The following is a 17,779-nucleotide window of genomic DNA, read 5'->3' as shown; positions in this document are numbered from 1 at the left end:
ATCGTTAACGTTTGACTTCCAGTAATTTATGAGAGGTTCAGTTATAATTTCCACACCCCTCTGGATGGATTTCTGTGTCACAGAAAGCACTCTTTAATTGCACATTAGAGGTTCTTTATTGGCCATTTTAGCTGGCAGCTGGAATCTTCTGTGATCCTGAGCCCTACTCTGTCCTCCTGTCATTGTAGTGAGCCCTTGTATGACAGGGCCAAATGTGGAGGAATCAGACAATGTCCCATAGCTGCTGGTCACTCTCTATAAGAAGTTGAAGTCCTTCAGATTTCAGTGCTGTCTTAACAATGCAACTGATTTAAAATATAATACACCTGAAAGCCTTCCATATCAAACCATCAGAGGGTTGCAGACGAGTTACTTGAACCCCTCATGAATACCAGGGCTCTCATTCCTGCAGAAGTCTTAGGACCACCTATTTTTAAATAGGGTTTAAGGTTACAGCTGGGCTTCCCAGCGGGGTCAGGATGCTGTTAGGTAAGATTTGGATCTTCCTAAACAGGAGGGAAATTACAGTAAATAAGTGACTGAAATTAGAACCTTGTGTCCCTTTAACATTCTACCTCTGCCATTTCTGCAAGTTCCTGGGCTTTTTCTTCTGCAAGGGTTGTCTCACTTTGAGCCCCGAGTGGGTCAGGAGGACAGGGTTTGCTGTTGTGCTGTGTGCAACTGAGATTTGCCCTGGAAAGGGTGGGTAAGGTGATTCCAGCCTCCTTAGCTGTAGAAGTAGCTGCTGCTGACGGAGGGCAAGGGCAGGGGCACTGGAGGAAGGGGGATGCATCCATCAAGTACAGCAGGTCACCGTGACTGAAACCATGAGATCATCAACACGTTGAGCTCCACCCCGCAGGGAAATCTTTTTATACCTCCATGGCAGATGCCAACCATTTGCTCACTCACTGAAGGAGGTGCTTGCCAGAGAGTGAAGCAGAAAAGCCCCTGAGGGCTGAGCTGCCCGTGGTGCAGCAACCAGCTCGAAGCTGGGCTCTGGGAAAATGGGTTGTGTTTACCCAGGTGTGATGCCTGCTCCGCCCATGGATTTCTGGCCCTACCTTCATGCTGTGCCTGCTGCAGGGCTGTGTTGTGTCTGCCAGTGATACCATCAGCATCGCTGCGTGCCAGCCCCTGCTCTGGCGGCTTCACGTCGCTTTGATGAAGGGAACCAAAGCGTAGTGTGAACTCGGCCATGGCAAGGCTGACTGTTTTCCACACAGGTTTGGCCCTGTAAACCCTGGGAGTATTTATCATCTTTGGCACAAACCACTGTGCCTCACCCTTTGATGTGGGTGAGCAGGATGAGGGAAAAAGAATTGGACTTACTCTCATCAAGTAGCAGCTACTCCTGAGCGAACGATTACCCAAGGCAATTTTGGAAATGAGACTTAAGCTCCTGAGCTGCTTTTGAAACTGTTAGTGATGTGTTGCACAAGGACAGCTAAGGCTCTGTCTCTCTCCCTGCCCCTTGCAATTATGCATTGCTAATATAGTTGTCACTGATTTAATGGGATGATGGATCCATAGGACTCCTCAAGAACAGTGTCCTCCAAACATACATGGATATAACCATGAGTGCGGGTAATTGCCACTTAGACTCTCCTTCAGGTTGTTTGTGTGACTCCAGCATACACAGTGTGAAATGAATGTGTTTGCTATTAGGTTATTTCTGTGTGAGGTGAAAAACAGGTTCATTTTTAATAAATGAAGTACTGTGAGGAGGGGGTGGGAAGAAGTGCTGATAGACACTCCACATGCATGTGGGTAGAGAATATCTGAGGGGCAAAATACGTTGCTCAGTCTTCAAAAGATTTTCCTCTTGTCCTTAGATGGGAGACAGCATCATGTGGGGACACATCACCTCAGGTCTGACCTCAGTGCTGTGCCCTGCAGCCCTGCACGGCTCTGCCACATTCACAACCTTTTCTTATGCCTCATTGCACTCTGGCTGTTTGAGAGGAGGCCACTGGCATTGCAGCTCAGGATTCTCCAGGCTCTTTTTAGTCTTAGAAAGCAAAGGTGAGAAACTTCTGCTGAGAACCCCTATAAAAGAGGGGAGCTGCTTTTTGTGATGCTATATACAGGTTAGGATTGTCTGCAGGGGTGTTCACAGAATCACAGAATGTTAAGAGGTTGGAATGAACCTTAAAAATCATCTAATCCCAACCCCCCTGCCAGGATGCCAGCTAAGAAAGGGTTAATGCCACACCCACCTCCCCAGAGCCATGTGTGTCCTGCAGGACAGTCACTGTGCAGCCTGGTTGTGGAGAAAGGGCTGTCACGGGGCTGGCCATGCTGTTTATACTCCTTTTGTGTTATTTCTGTAACTAGTCAGAGTTGCTGCTGCCACCAGCGGGGAAGGACTCGCAGTCTCCAGATGGTTCCTTTGTGCTGAATCACTTAAGCAACTGCCTTTCCCCAAGTGTTAGCAAACTGTATGGGCTCCCAAAGTCTGTCTTAAGAAAACTTCAAAATCCTGTGGCTTTCCTTATTTCTCTCTTATTCCTTTGCTTCCCTTGTTCTTTGCCTGCTCCCTTCTGAGCCATTAACATTTGTGGCAGTGACAAGTTTTCGAGCTTCCCTCAACTATTCCAAAGGGCACCAGTGTATCTCTTACTTTCAGTGGCAGCAGCAATACCTTAACAGGTCAAACATTGTCAGAATTTAAGGCTCTGAAAAAGAAACCCTGACCTTTACGAGCCTTAACCCCTCCTGACAAGAGAGAGCGCTTCCTACCCTGCTCGAGCATTAACATTTCACCAGTTTCTCTTCTCCTTCGATTCCCGTTCACCAAAGCAACTTTCCTTTCACCCCAAGCACCTGCTGCAGTCTGGCTGAAAGGCACCTGAGGCCCTGAACAAACCAGTCTGTCCAGGGCAGCCCCTGAGATCTTTCACCTCTCTGGGTGCAGACCTCTGCAGCAGCAGGATGGTAGTGGAACAGAAACTGGTGATTTCCTCCTTCCTTCCCAAGCTGTGATGTTTAAAAAACATTACTAAAGTTACATTTGGGAACAGCTGCTTTTGAGCTGTCCCATGGCCTGGATTGTCCTGTCAAATATGAAACTGCAATGGACTGACTGGAAATCACAAGAACTGAATTTCTCCCATAGTCACCCCTCATGGGCAGCTGCTGCCCTGTCCCTTGTCCTCTTTTCCGCATCCCAAGAAGTCAAGCAGGTGGATAATGCACAGTTTTGGGGAGTAAGTTCTTCTAACGGTAAGAAAGGAATTTATTAGAATAAAGATTTTTTTTTTTTGTGAGTAAAATGGCATCTGAGATGTCTCTGAGTCTAAATTAGTATTCACATTACCTCATTAGACTCGTTGGTCATAAACTTAGCCCCATTGTTAGCTCACACGTTCATCAGGAGATGTCAGAGCTGTGCAGAGTTGGCTGAGGACTGGAGATTTGGAAATCAGATTTATGTCACTAGTGGTGCTGGCTGGCTAATTGCCCTGGATCAGATCCTAACCCCTTATCTGCTGGGTGGGAGAGACAATGCTTCTTGCCCAACTGCTTTGAGATCAACAGATGAAATGCACCATTTTGAAAACGAGGGAAATGCTTTTGTGCTGATGTAAACAGGTCAATGCCTTTCCTTCCTCCTCCCTCCGAGCCACAGTGGGACCACGCTCCAACACCAGCCACCAGCCACACACCACAGTGGTGGGGCTGCAGGCAGGAGAACCTCCTTCCTTCTTAGGGAGGGTCACAGGAGCCATTTCCTCTGTCTGGCCTCGCTTCAGATCCTTTCTGGCACCACGTGGGGCCAGCGCTGCTGCACGTCACACTCTGGCTGTAACAGAGGAAGGAGGAGAGCAGTGCAGAGAGGGGCTGGGCAGCAGAAGTGTCTGAGGTGGATGGACACAAACCACCCGTGTCCTTCCCTGGAGAGGCTCTGTTCCTTTCCAGTAGGAAAGGAAAACCCAGCAGCCACCAGCTCTGGGTGTGTGGAGCAGGCTTAGCAGGGCACAGCAATTAGTGACTGTGGTGGAAGCAGCTTGTTCAGCCTCCCTGGGCTCTGTGTGGGGTTCTTAGGCTGCCTGAGGATAAGGGACTCAGTCACAAGCCATTTCCCACATCCAGTACAGTTGCACTGGTGCCCTCGGGATCAGAGATCATCCTCACTGGAGCCTTGCATGGGAACGTTGCCTGTGAGGAGAGGCAGCCACAGAGCTGCATGTGAGAGATGGAGTGAGGGCGTTCTCTGCACTCTTGCTGCCTGTTCCTCCAAGGAAGAGTCTCAAGGGAACCACAACAGCATCACAAAAGCTCACAGCAAAGCACAAACAGGGATGTTAAGTCTCTGTTTCCAAAGGGAGGGATGACAGTGCCTGGTTTCTCCTGGTCTGAATTCCACCTGTGTCCCTGTCCCTTGTTCAAGGTGACAGCCATGCTGGAAGTGCTCAGTTCAGTAGGCAGAATTTAGGTTAGAACAGTGTGGGGAGCTGTGACTGCCAGTTATGGGTGTATGAATGTAGGAAATGCACCGCATTCCTCTAAAAAGAGAGATTCTGTGCTCTGGTCAGCCACGGGACAGCTGGTTTGGATGCACACCAGTGAATTGGAAGCAGAGATCTGTATTCTCCAGATTTCTTCCCCATTCCCTTATCTCCAGCTGGCTCACTGGTTTTGTGTTGGATCTCTGACTCTGGCTCAGTCCCTCTTTACTAGCAGTGATATGCTGGGCATGAGAAAAGCTCATTCTTCCCACTTTATTCAGTAAAAAGGAAGGCATTTTCAGGGAAAAGGAGTAGATTTGCTTTTGCTTGTTACCTGTGGGATCCTTGCATCAGTAGAGCATGGACATAGCCTTGAGGGACCCTGTGATGGGACATAAAGCTTTGAGGGGCTCTGTGATGGCTTCATGATGGCTTCTGTTAAGCCTTGACAGCTTTACTCCTAATTTTCTGTGTTTGGTCTTTCAAATCAGACCTTTAAGAACAATTTTTCACTGGAGCATTGTGGTGGCTGCTGCCAACTCATGGAGTTCCTCAACTGAGCTGAGAGGGATCCTCTCATGTAGGCATCTCCCCATGCCACAGGATATCCCTGCTTTTCGTGGTAGGAAACAAAGCCCTGGCTGAGCTCTCACTGTGTTACCAGACAGCTGTCCCATTATTGGGGACTTTCTAAAATTATTGGACTTTCTAAAATAAAAATTCATTTAGCATTTTCCCCTGACTCCAAGTTATTTTGCATAAAACAATTAAACAGACCACCCAAAATCAATTTACAAGTTTTCCAAGAAATCCTTGGAACAACTGTAGGAAATCAGAGTTCAGACCTGAATTCCACATGTGATGATGCTAAATCTGGGGAAGCATTTTCATTGCTTGAAGCCAAATGTCCACAAATATTTCTTTTTTGAAATATGGGAGCCTTTTAGTGTGAATCCCTTCCAGGCATTCACAGGCACCTGCTGATATTTCAATTCTGTCAGATCCCTGGCCCTTTCTCATCCAAAGGACCATTGTTTGCTATTTTCATATGAAGATTTGCATCTAAAAGCAGGGCAGGGAAGGCACCTGGGCATAATCTCTGTCATAGTGGCCCTTAAATTTGCTTCAAAGTAACTGTCTTCCATTAAGGCTTCAGAAAGTATCTTCCCTTCCTACAGTCCTCCCACTCACCCTGATACTCACAGTAGCTACATTTGAGCGAATTCTATCAACTCCAAAGAGTTAAGTGTGTAATAGCAGCACATGACCTAATGCATTGCACTATTGACAGGAAAACACAGTGAGGAAAATCACTATTTGCCAAAAAAAAACCCAGGAAAGCATTTCACAAGTCTCCCAATACTCCAACAATCAAGAGCTCCTGCTGGAAATTGTAGGATTTTACAGTTTTAATAGTTTCAAAGAGAGCTGTTGCTCTGTTGGGAACAACGTTCAATCTGTTCAATGATTGAAAAAACCCCAAAGCAAACAATGTCCTTCCCAATTCCCCAAAATTCAACAAAATAAACAAACAATCCCCTCAGAAAAGCTGGGGCAAGAGAAATAGGATAACATAGCCTGTTGCTTTGCAGCTGTTCGCATTCTGGCTGCTTTCCAGAGTTACTTTGGTGAGCCTCTGCCAGGAAAAAAAAAAGTAGTCCTTCAAACCTAGAATTTGATGAGGACATTATTTCTTAGCAAAGTAGTGAAGAGCCAGGTTTGGGATTCAGCAATGGAACTGACATCTGCACCAATGTAGGAGCCAGTGATCTTCACCAAGAGCCTGGCAGAGCTGAGGAATACCCTAGACTTGGGAGATCTGTGTTCTTCGAGTGGTCATAAAGGACACAGAGAACTTGGGTCTTCAGATGGGTTTGATACCACATCCAACAAGTGGAGATGTTGAGTTAATTTAGTGCTTGCGTGGTGGGGAGCGAGCTGGACAGGTGCTAAGAACTGACACTAACTGGAAAGTTGTGTCCAAGTTTGGCTTTGTGGCACTGACTGCTGGATCCGCATCCCATAGGAGAGCTCATGGGGAAGGAGGACAAACTGGTGCAGGGGAGAATGGCAGGGAAGAAATGCTACCCCTGAGCTGATGGATAGGTTATAAACTGTCCAGAGGCACTTCCAAGCATTCCTGAGGCTGTGATCTAGGAATCATGGATGAACTCTGTGTATGAAAGATGCTGTGTCAGAGCCCTGTAATAGAACAACACCATGTGTCACTTGGAACATCACATCAGAGAGACAAGTACAGAGATGCTCTAAAACACAGGTTTGGGTTCCAGCAAACTGAAAAGGATGAGATGGAATTTTTTCCTCTCCTAAGTAAATGTGATCATAAATAAGCCTAAGTCTGGGATTGGTACCCTCTGGGGTTCCTTCTGCCGTTATGTTACACTTTGGCTTCTTATCATGCATTAACAGGTTCTTCTTTTACCTTGATCTGTGAAGAAGCAACTGATGCTTCATTTCCTGTTGCTGTGCCCTAGGATTCTTTTCACACCCTGCACTTTTAACATATGCTGTTTAAAGGTTATAGGAGGAATTGTTGGCAAATGGCAGATGACAGGTTGTTGAAACATGATAAAATAGCAAGAGTTTCCAAGGAGAGATTAAAGACACAGGAAAGGAAAGAGGGGAGATTCTGTAGACAATCTGTGCTAGTCTTGACTAGGTTGTGAGACCTGTTTAGATGCAGAGACTGTGCATTGCAAAGCTGACAGACTGTTCTGTTTTCTAGAGTACTGGAGGACTACAGAGTGAAATTCCATCTTCCTCTGCCTCACTCCACCCAGGATCTGATGGATGCTTAGGGAAGAGCTGCTCAGCTGCCTTGCAGGCACCTACATTGGTCTGAGGACTGGGCTCCATTGCTCTGGAAATCCATCTCTCATGGAGATTTCCACAGTGTACATGTTTCAAATGGAGTGAAACAAATCTAAGATTTAGGGAATCACAGAATAACAGAATGGTTTGGGTTGGAACAGACCTTAAAGATCATCTATTTCCAACCCCCTCCTGTAGGCAGGGACACCTTCCACTAGACCAAGTTGCTCCAAGCCCCACCCAACCTGGTCTTGAACACTTCCAGGGATGGGGCAGCCACAGCTTCTCTGGGCAACCTGTGCCAGGGGCTCACCACCCTCATAGGGGAGAATTTCTTCCTAATATCCAATCTAAATCTACTGTCTTTCACTTTGAGTTCACTCTCCCTTCTCCTATCACTCAAGTTCCTCATTTGCAAAACCACTTAGCAAAGCACTAAGACAATCTACTGCTAATCTACAGCCTAGGGCCAGGGTGGGAATTTATTCCCTCTTCATCCCTTCCTTGACCCCTTGGGAAATGCCCCATGGGAGGCATTTCAAACTCCCACTGTGACTATGTGGGCACTAGTCCATTCCCATTGACTGAAAAGGTCATTTTTATTTTCTCATCGGATCTTCACCCTTCAGAGTGGCTGTCCTGGAGCCTGGGACATCTTGTGAGTAATGACCAAAAATGATTTCATCATCAGGCTTCCACCTCTTCTAAGGCTGTAATGAAACAAAAGAAGGGAACGTAAATTAGGGATATCCTGCTGGGTAAGTAGTTAACAAGATGGAAGCATGTGGCCTGACCCTGTGGGATGCGGGTGGTCCATCCGTCTCATTGTGCTTCCCTGGTGAGCAAATCTGAGATTCCCACAGGTGAACAGGCACAGGTCAAGAACAGAGGCTGCAAGGTTTCTTCAGCCAACTTCTGTTTTGAATATTATGCTTTCACTTGTGAACCCTGAGGAATTCAGATCTCAAGGCAGAGGAAATGTTGGAAGAGGTCAAGCGAGCCGTGCTCTCTTCGTGTCACTTGGAGCAGCAAACAGCCTGCATTCCACGGCAACATCTGATTTTCTGCTTTTACAAGGCAGATGTTTAGGAGAAGTGATCTGCTGTTTATTTTAATTGCCATCTTCCAAACCTCTTTCCTACGTGCGTGCACACATTCGGAGACCATAAATAAGGATTCTTCAGATTATGCCGCTATTTGGGTAGCTGGCCCTGTCTTCCATCAGTGCCTGGACAGGGCTGTGTGCTGCAAACCCTGTTCCCCCTGCACATCAGTTTTACTGTAGCATAAATTAGTTAGGTCTAAATCCTTTCTCAATGACACGAGCATAAATCTGAAATTGCTCCGCTGACGTCAGCTGATGGCAATGTAAAGGAGAGTTAGACTCCTTGACTTCAGAATGTTGCTGATTTATACCAGGACAAGAGCAAAAGAACTTGGGCTCAGCATGTTCTAGCACTGTGTTACTGAACAGCAGGCCAGGATTTGCTCTGGGATACAGTGATGACAACAGAGATCAGTTCCATGGATTTTTCTGGCATTAAATTGATGAAAATAAGTCGTAACTTCACCACAGTTTGGGCCTCAAAGAGCTCCATGTAGCAGGTCATTAATGAAAAGAAAGGATAAAACAATGCTCCTGTGTAAAGTGGTTAGTCCCACTGTCTGACACTATTCCAGGAGTGTCATACAGGGATGAATCCAGCCATTTGGCATGTGCTGTGATGATGGAGAGTAAGGTAGCAGTACCCTCATATCTTGATGAAAACCAGGCAGAAGTTCATGGAGGAACTGCTGGTTCTAGCTGAAGGCAGAGGGGCATGTGTGTGGAGGAACTGCCCTTGCAACTGGTGCCAAGAGCTGGTCTGTAAGGGTGGGAATGCTGGCTGCACTTTTCTCCTCCAAGAGGACACAAAGAGTTCTAGGCACCCTGTGCTGGCAGCATTCAGGGTGTTAATCCTTACTCACTTGTTTTCTAGATTTTCCTACTTTGTTTCTAATGGTTAGAAGTGAGAGTCTATAAAAGAGATGCTGGTCCCTCTCTCTGCAGTGGCTTCACCCTTCAGACTGTGGGTTTAAGCAGAAGGAGACACGAACTAGATATTTCTTCTTGAAGCTGTAGGGCTTCCCAAACAACCTTGCTGCTTAAAGAGACTTTGGCAAAGGGTGCCTGGATTTCTGTTGGCTACTCTATAGAAGTTAGAGAGCCCAGTTGTCACCTCAAAGTCCACCGGCCTTGCTCCGTGAATGCCACTAGAGACAAGCTGATTTACACCCCTCTTCTGTTGGCATCTGGCCAATCTCTTAATTGTTCATAAGTGACCTTTTTAATAGCACACGTTTGCTCTCAGTGGCTTTGTTTGCCCACAGTGAAGTGCAGTCATGTGTGGCGTAGCTGCTTTAAAGCAGCAGATTGAAACAAGGTCCATGTGAACCACCAGGTAACCCGGGGCTGCCACAGAGCAGGACATGGGTTTCAGGAGCCCAGCCTGATAATGTGACCCCATTGACAGTGACCTCCCTGTCCCACACTCAGAAGGTGGCCCCATGGAGATGGAGTGAGAGCTACCAGAGCACAGCTCCAGTTTTACCACCCATTTTGTTCTCACTAGAGGTGGACAACTTGACCGATGCCTTCGCTGGTAGGGAGTGGTGGAGTTTGCCAGAAGTGAAACAAAAATGTGATTTTGTCATGGAAACCAGAGCCTGAATGTGAAGCTCATTCAATGGGGCAACAGGAAGAGGACATTGGACTTCTGTCTCCTATCAAACTGTGTGTGCCTTGGATTTGGAACACCAGACAGTCACTATTATAATAACCTTGTCATGAGATATCAAGAAGCATTGGCTTCCTTTGTATTCCTGGGAAGAACTAAACCAGGCTCTTGGGGACTGGTCTGTGAAGGATGGGGTTTCTTAGCAGCACCACTCTAAAGAGCAAAACTCTTTCCAATTACGACAGGCAGCAATTAAACCACAGTGGCTGAGGGATGCAGAGTTGGAAACACAATCTTGCTGTGCTTTGTGGCTCTACTTCCTGAATGCAATCATGCAATTATTTTAGAGTATTCCCTCTTCCTTCTCATTTGAACTTTATAAGTGGCTTTGCCCTGGGAGCTCATGGCATGGTTCCGGTTTTCTTGCAAGCTTAAAAGCTCCATCTGTAGGATTGTTGAAGAAGAGCTCTCTGGCTTCAAGCTGATGAAAAAGGGCAGAGAAGTTTCACTCTGAGTTTCCAGATTTGTTCTGGAAAAACTCCAGCATGCTTAGCATACCACTCTGCAGAAAGACACTTGATTTCATCATGTGCCCTTCATATTTGGGGAGAGCTTTCCAACCTGGTTAAACTGCTGGTCCTTGGTCCTGTACTGCATGACTGTGGGGCTGAGGCTGTTGCCTCTGGAATGGTGGAGCTGGTATTATTTCACACAGGAAAGCTCAGCAATATTCTAAATAGATCATGAGCTGAAAGACTTCTGGGTAACAGTTCTCAGAAAGAATGGTAGTGACAGGACAAGGTGGAATGGCTTCAGGCTGTAAGAGAGTAGGGTCAGATTGGATATTAGGAAGAAATTCTTTACTGTGAGGGTGGTGAGGCACTGACACAGGCTGCCCAGAGAAGCTGTGGCTGCCCCATCCCTGAAAGTGTTCAAGGCCAGGTTGGACAGGGCTTGGAGCAACCTGGGCTAGTGGGAGATGTCCATGCCCACAGTAGGGGTTGGAATGACATGATCTTAAAACATTCCATGTTTCTGTGATAGAGTTGTGATCCCTTTAGGTTCTGATAGCCCACAGTGCCCAATGTAGAAAACTAAACAGCAGTGATTGACATGTTCAAATCATCTAAATCCAGTTGATTTAGCAAATCAGTTTCTCCTCAACCTGGTATTTAATAGTTGTCAGCCCACACTTCCCTGCACAGGCTACACCTGCAGAGGCAATTGCAGTCCATAGGGGCTGTTTTTGGGAGGAGAAAACACAAAAGGTGAAAGACTTTTCTTCCTTTTGTGCGGAGTAGAATCCTTGCCAGTAAGGTGAGGTTACAGACTGGGGTTGTGAATGTTTGAAAAAGGATGGATGGATGGAAGGAAGGAAGGAAGGATATACTTTGCAGGGCAGATGGAGTGTGAGTAGTCCTTTTAAAGAGATGCTGGCAACTAACAGTGTTGCGAATTATCTCTGTCATGTTGGAACTTCATCTTCTATTTGCACAAGAAATACAACTTCATTTTAGATACCCAGAATTCTTCTGAGAGACGCATTGTGTTCCCAAAGAACAAATATGTTTTTTTCCTTTGTGCAGATCCATTCTGGCTTTAAACCTGCTTTCTTCTCACATGCACAGATGATAATCTTTTACATGTACTTATTAAAAAATATCACTTTCAAAAAATAAAAACACAGGCATATTCTGTACTTGTTCCTTTCTTTACCTCACAATTAATTTCCCATTTTCCCATCTGACAAGTCTGTCATTTGAGTATCTCCACAATCAAGAAAAAGCCCATTTTTTTCCCTTTTGTAGACTTATGATATTAAAAGCAGAAAGAAATGTGTTCTCATCTCCTGGGCAGCTGACCTGTTTGTAGAGATGTATCTATTTATCTTTATTGTGAGGGTGATGAAGCCCTGGCATAGGTTGCCCAGAGAAGCTGTGGCTACCTTATCCATGAAAGTGTTTAAACCCCAACCTCTTCTGTGCTAAACTAATGTTTTTTTTCTTTCTTCTCTGTCCCACAGAGATCCCTGGGTGTCCAGGAATGGTGAAGAGCTGAATGGACCAACCTCTCTTCCTCACCATCCTGAGCTCATGAGGGCTCTGAAGAGATTGAGTGGGAGCACAGCCTTGCTTCCCTGAGCCTGGGGATGCTGTGGGAAGTGATTGCCTTGGCAAATGTCTTCATCCTAACCCATAGCCCATCGTGCATCACCTGAAGAAGAAGCTGGTGAAAGATAACCAGGGGACCAGGAAAGGCTCTGCTAGCCTTGGAGGACACCACTGGGGGACTGGCACTACGAGAGGCACTTTGCAGGAGTCACTGCTTGTGGAACCAGCTCTGGAAAGAGGCTACAGGAGCCCTGTGAACTGAAGGAGAGGAATGTCTAAATCATGATAAAAGGCGCAGAGAGGTTTCCTGGGCACAGTAACCTTGGAAAGCACTTTCAAAAGGGGAGTACCAGGACCACGTGGTCATCTCCAGTGTCTGATTTGGAAGAGGCACAGCAAGGTCACTGCCTAATGGTCAGGTCAGGAGACCAGCAGGATGCCTGTTTGTGTGCTGGTTGGGGATCCAGATGAAACAGGAATCTGTCCAAGACCAAGAGAGAAGGAGTATGGAAGATTGCATTGACTTATTCTGTGCTTGTTTCTCCTTCTGGTGTCTTCTCTGTCTACCTCTTCTTCTCTGTAGGCCCATATACATCATGTGGGGCCCAGACTCTCACAAACAAGCAGAAGGATTGGCACAGGGTAAATCCTGCCTAGTGCAGATGCAATGTGGCCTTTGTTTGCTCCTTGTGCCAACAAATGTGCAACTGTCATGCCTGGACTTCAGACAGGAGAAAGGCTGGAACCTGGCAGTCGTTTCACTTGCAAGCAGTCACATTCTAGCATGACCAGCCACCCTTGGGAGCCAAGTTGTAACACCTGAGCCTCAAAACATCACAGAGCATCTGTCCCTCTCCTACAGCTGTGGGAAGGAGTATATGGACAGGCTGCACACTCAGCTCCTGCTTCTTGGATTGGGAAAAACTCATTAAGCAGTGAAAGAGACAGACGTGGAGGGAGTGACAGACCTCAGGCAGAAAACAGTAGGAAAAACTGACTCAAAACCATAGGAAAATGTGCACCTTTGACTTGCAGGTGGTGCCCCAGCTGTGGACTGTCATGCCCAGCTGGGCAGCTGCAAATGTCTGGTCACTGAGCTGCTCCCAGAGACCTGGGCAAAACATGCTGGTACCAAACTGTGCGGGAGCCCCATCTCAGACCTTCTCTCTTGGGCTTCCAGCTGCAAACTCCTTCTCTCATGTGCAATTGTATTTATTTATTTATTTTCTTGCTGCTTGATGTGAAGCTGCTAAATGAGCCGCCTCCCCACAAACACCCTCAGCCAAGAGAGGATGGAGGGAGGGGGTGTGAGGTGTGTCTGTGCAAGGGGACTGGGCAGAGGGGCAGGAGAGAGGGACACCTCCCAGGAGCAACCTTCTAGTGGAAGCTGTCCTTGCCCATGGTGGAGAGGTTGGACTAGATGATCTTTAAGGTCCCTTCCAACCCAAACCATTATGTGATTCTATGATAAGCCTTGAACGAGATGCCTCATCCCTGGAGGTGTTCAAGACCAGGTTGGATGGAGCTCTGAACAACCTGGTATAGCAGAAGGTGTCCATTCTATGATTTTGTGATGTGGACATGCCTACAGAGGGAGCATACAAGGCAGGAGGAAAAGGCTGCAGTGAAACCCCAGTCTCCCTGGGGTGAGGGTGCAATTTTGCTCTGCAAAGAACTAAGGACGAGCTGGGTAGAGCTTTGTTGGGAAGGACAGTAGGACAGTTGCAGCCTGCATAAGCTTGGGAATGTCCCTGTAGCCAAATGTCCTCCGTGCATCTATGCTTGTGCAGGACATGTCTCTATGTGAGTTGCTCACCCAGGTTGTGCCCTCCCAGCACTCCCTGAAGCAAACTTACAGTTTCTACACTCACAGGAGGACATATCCCCAGCCAGGCAAGTTCCCAAGTTCCCACCAGTGTGTTCACTGAGGTTATTAAACCAGGTATTAACCTGGCAGCTTTTTCTGCTCTAGACGTCCGCCACAGACCCATTTGACACAGCCAGTTTGAGAGCAGCCTCTTGAGGCAGGGCTGTAGCTGTGCTGTAGTGGTTCATGCTCAGCCTTGGCTGTTCCTACCTTTTTTGCCTAAAAACTGGCACACCAGCAGCATCCATTCATGGTCAGGTATCCCATTTTATGGAAAGTCTGTCTGTCCCACTGCAGAGGGGAAAAATTTCTCTGGGAGAGGGCAGCTCTCCAGTGCCCTGCTACTCTCTCACAGGTCCCGCACTCAGGAGGGACCAGGCTACACTGACATCCTTTGGTGCATCTCCCAGCTGCTCCAGGAAAGCCTGGCTTCTCCCATACCCTTCCCTCTGAGACGCCCCAGCAAGGCTTTGTCCAAACCTGTGTGGCTGCTGACTGGAAATATTTCCCAACAAAACCTGTTTCTCATATGATTCTTGGCTGGTTCTAGTCACTTATTATGTACTGGAAACACTATCCGTGGGATTAGTTTTCAGGTTAGAGACATGCATGTAGTTCTTTTTCTCACAAATCCCCTGATGTGCAAGAGCAGGTTGTAGCAAGTGGAATGGATGCACTTGCTCTGATCATTTGCCAGCATGGCCCAAAAGCAGTGACCTGCTCATTGTTGATCACTGCCTTGCAGAGTTGTACGAGTTGGAGACAGAAGAGGTGTATTACAAATCCACCTGCCTCTGACCCTTCAGGCTTGTTCCATATATTACTTACTGGTGGTGTGCTGGGTCTATTTTTAAATGCCCTGACACCAGGGTTATTGTGCTGTCCTTTGGGAGACTGCTCTGTGCTCCAAGTCAGGAGCTGCTGTTAGTTTTCCACCTGCATTTTCTCTTGAAAACTTCATTCCATTATTCCTAGTGATGCTCTTCAAATACCTGCTGTTCATTATGTTCTGCCACTTGACCTGCACTCTTCTTTCCCTTCCAAGAACATCTCTGGCTCCCTGATCGCTGCTGCTCCCTTTTCTTCCCATGGCTCGGCACAGGATGAGCCTGTTCATTAATTCAGCCATGCTGAGTTTGTCAGGGATATGTACCCACCACTGGAGCAGCCAGGAGTTCTGGCAATGCCCAGTCTCCCCAGCAGCTGTGGTGCTTCTCTCTCCCTCATTGAGAAGCTTGTGGGGTGCAAGGAAGGGGCAGACACAGAGATGTGTCCAAAAGCCAATCAGTGTTGGCAGTGAGCATTTGTTTCCCCCGATGTACGGAAGAAATTCTTCCCCGTGAGGGTGGTGAGGCCCTGGCACAGGTTGCCCAGAGAAGCTGTGGCTGCCCCATTCCCTTGAATGGGCTGACCCATTCAAGGCCAGGTTGGACAGCAACCTGTTCTAGTGGAAGGCGTTCCTGCCCATGGCAGGAGGTGGAATGAAATGATCTTTAAGGTCCCTTCCAAGCCAAACCATTCTGCGACTCTGTGATCCCACGGGAAGTGACCCCTGTTAGAGACAGCGCACAGCCAAGTCCCCATCTCAACAACAGCTCTCTGCAAGGAGGGAACCCCACACCCTGTGAGTGGGGGGAGCTTGGCAGGCTCAGTGCACGTGGAGAGCTTGTGTGGGGATCCTGTGTGTGCAGAACTCAGCTGAAGCACCATCGTCATTGTAAGAGCTCTGTTCTTCTCACTGAACAAATTGTTCCGACAAATAAAGAATGAAAAGTCCTGCTCTTCCCACTCTTCTTTTTTTTTTACCCTATTCATCAGTTGGTGCCAGAGGAGGGGACTGTACCTCGATAGTGGGAACAGAAAGATGCCAGGGCAGCTCAGGAGGTGCTGGGGCTGACAAAGAGGAGAGGTTGGATGCAGTCAGGATAGCCAGGGGAATTAAAAACACAAAATGCACCAGAGCAGGTGGCAGGGCTTTTCCTTTAAGCTTCCTGGTGCTGTTGGGTGATGGGTTGCAATATCTCCAGGTGCTGTGGGAATGGGCTGTGGGACCAGGCTAGGGAGGAGCTGAGCAACAGCAAGGCAGTGGGTGTGGGGCTGCAGGTGCTGTGGGGCTGAGCAGGAGGAGGTCTGGTCAAAGAAACCAAGGAGAAAGAAAAAAGACAGATGAAAGAGAGTGCTGAGTCTCCCAAGGGTTTCACAGAATGACAACAGAGGAATCTGAAGTCTCCTACATGGCAGTGTGTCATCCCATGGGCTGGTTCCTTACGCACACTTCACATCAGTGATGGAGCAGAAAGCTCCTTAATTCCTCCTCTCAATCCCCAGCTGTTCTCCCCGGTGACCCAGGGCAGGGTGGCAGTGACAGTTACAGCTTTTCAGAAGCATTTGTCAAGGGAAATTTTGGTCCCCAAACAACGAAAGAATCAAAACCAACACATTTCCAACTGAATTCATGATGAGACAATTAATCATCCCAATTTAAAACAGTGGAGATCCTGGAGTGCCCTAATACATAAAGATGCTTCAGGCAGTGGTTGTGCTAAGTGTCCACAGCCCATTCTCTGGCTGCCAGCAGGCACGGGGCTTCAGGCAGCAGTACGCTGTGGGCCCACAGTGTTCCAGTCTTCCAGTACGCAGCACTGTCAGGGTAATTTGAGATTTTGATGTGCCTTCTATCACAGAACAGCCTGGAAATTATGCATAACTGTGCACAGATCCCTGTGGTGCCATACCTCTGCTTTTTAGTGTGACTGGGAACAACAAAAACTCAGCAGCTCTCTAAAAACTTTTCCAAAGTCACATTTGACTTAGACACTTTTGTGCCAGCCACAAGTACCCATCTATCCACACTAGAGAGGCTTATCTAACTAACAGGATGGATCTTCTCCATCTCCCAGGCTTTGTATCTGGATTTACAGAGCTCTGGGGTCAGCCCTGGGGTTTGGGACTGGATAAACCGTGAGCCTTATTTGCCGAGAGCACACACCACCCCAGCGCCTCCAGACATCCCAGGATGTGTCCAAATATTTTTCCAAAGTTCCTAAAGCTTTAAAGCAATCCAGAGAGAAAAGCTGTGAGAATATTATTGCAGCACATAACTGCAATAAACCTTTTCTTCGTCCTTTCATGGTTAGAGGTATGAACATGAATTATGGCAACTTAAACCTCTTGAGAGCAGCGTGTAAAATTGCTTTCTCAAATGTCTGGTAAAAAGCATTGTTAACCTGAGATGTCAGTACTCACAAATGCTGCTGCCTGAATGAGACTATTTTACAAGTCAGTTTAATCCTTCCAGGAATTAAACAACCCCTTTCCACCCTCACCAAGCAGCAGATTCACTCTTTGCCCTTGTTTTCTGACCCGTTTGTTCATTTGAGGCTCTGGCACTGTCACCTCTTGCAGCAGATGAGACACGTCATAACTCCCACATGTAAACAGGTTAATAAAACCCCCACATTTGGCCAGATTTCAGGCTACCTGGCACATAGCAGAGGCTGCAGAGAAGTCAGGGGCTTCTCATGTGCAGCCAGCAGTGACTGCTGCAGCTTTTAGGGTCATTTTGTCAGCTGTCATGCAAGCAAGGCTGCCAGCCCCCAGCAAGTAGGATGCCTTCCTGTGGTACCCTGTTGCTTCTGGGTGTAGATTTTCCTGAAGGATGGAGGATGATAGAGGGGACTGTGCACTCAAGACCCGATCCAAGAGCATCAGTTCCCCCAGCCACGGCCATATCCCCTCATTTAATGATCCTCCCTCTCTCAGCATCCTTTTAAGAACCACACAGCTGGGCATAGGCAGCAG

The 17,779-nt window shown here is 47.4% G+C and overlaps 1 protein-coding gene across 1 annotated transcript in view; it reads left to right on the top strand.

The window, feature by feature from the left end:
• The window catches only part of ADRB2 (adrenoceptor beta 2), a 30,348-nt gene extending 16,806 nt beyond the window's left edge, over positions 1-13,542 (top strand). The window contains exon 2 of the mRNA XM_027682592.1: positions 12,024-13,542. Coding sequence (XP_027538393.1) covers positions 12,024-12,058 — 35 coding nt within the window. The 3' untranslated portion in view covers positions 12,059-13,542. The remainder of the gene's footprint in view (positions 1-12,023) is intronic.
• The last annotated feature ends 4,237 nt before the right edge of the window (positions 13,543-17,779 follow it).

This window comes from Neopelma chrysocephalum, unplaced genomic scaffold (genome assembly GCF_003984885.1).
Source record: "Neopelma chrysocephalum unplaced genomic scaffold, ASM398488v2 Primary Assembly neopelma1_63, whole genome shotgun sequence".
In the NCBI taxonomy this organism is placed as follows: Eukaryota; Metazoa; Chordata; class Aves; order Passeriformes; family Pipridae; genus Neopelma; species Neopelma chrysocephalum.
The sequence above is the reverse complement of the archived record's forward strand: the minus strand, read 5'-3'. Positions and strand labels throughout refer to the sequence as shown.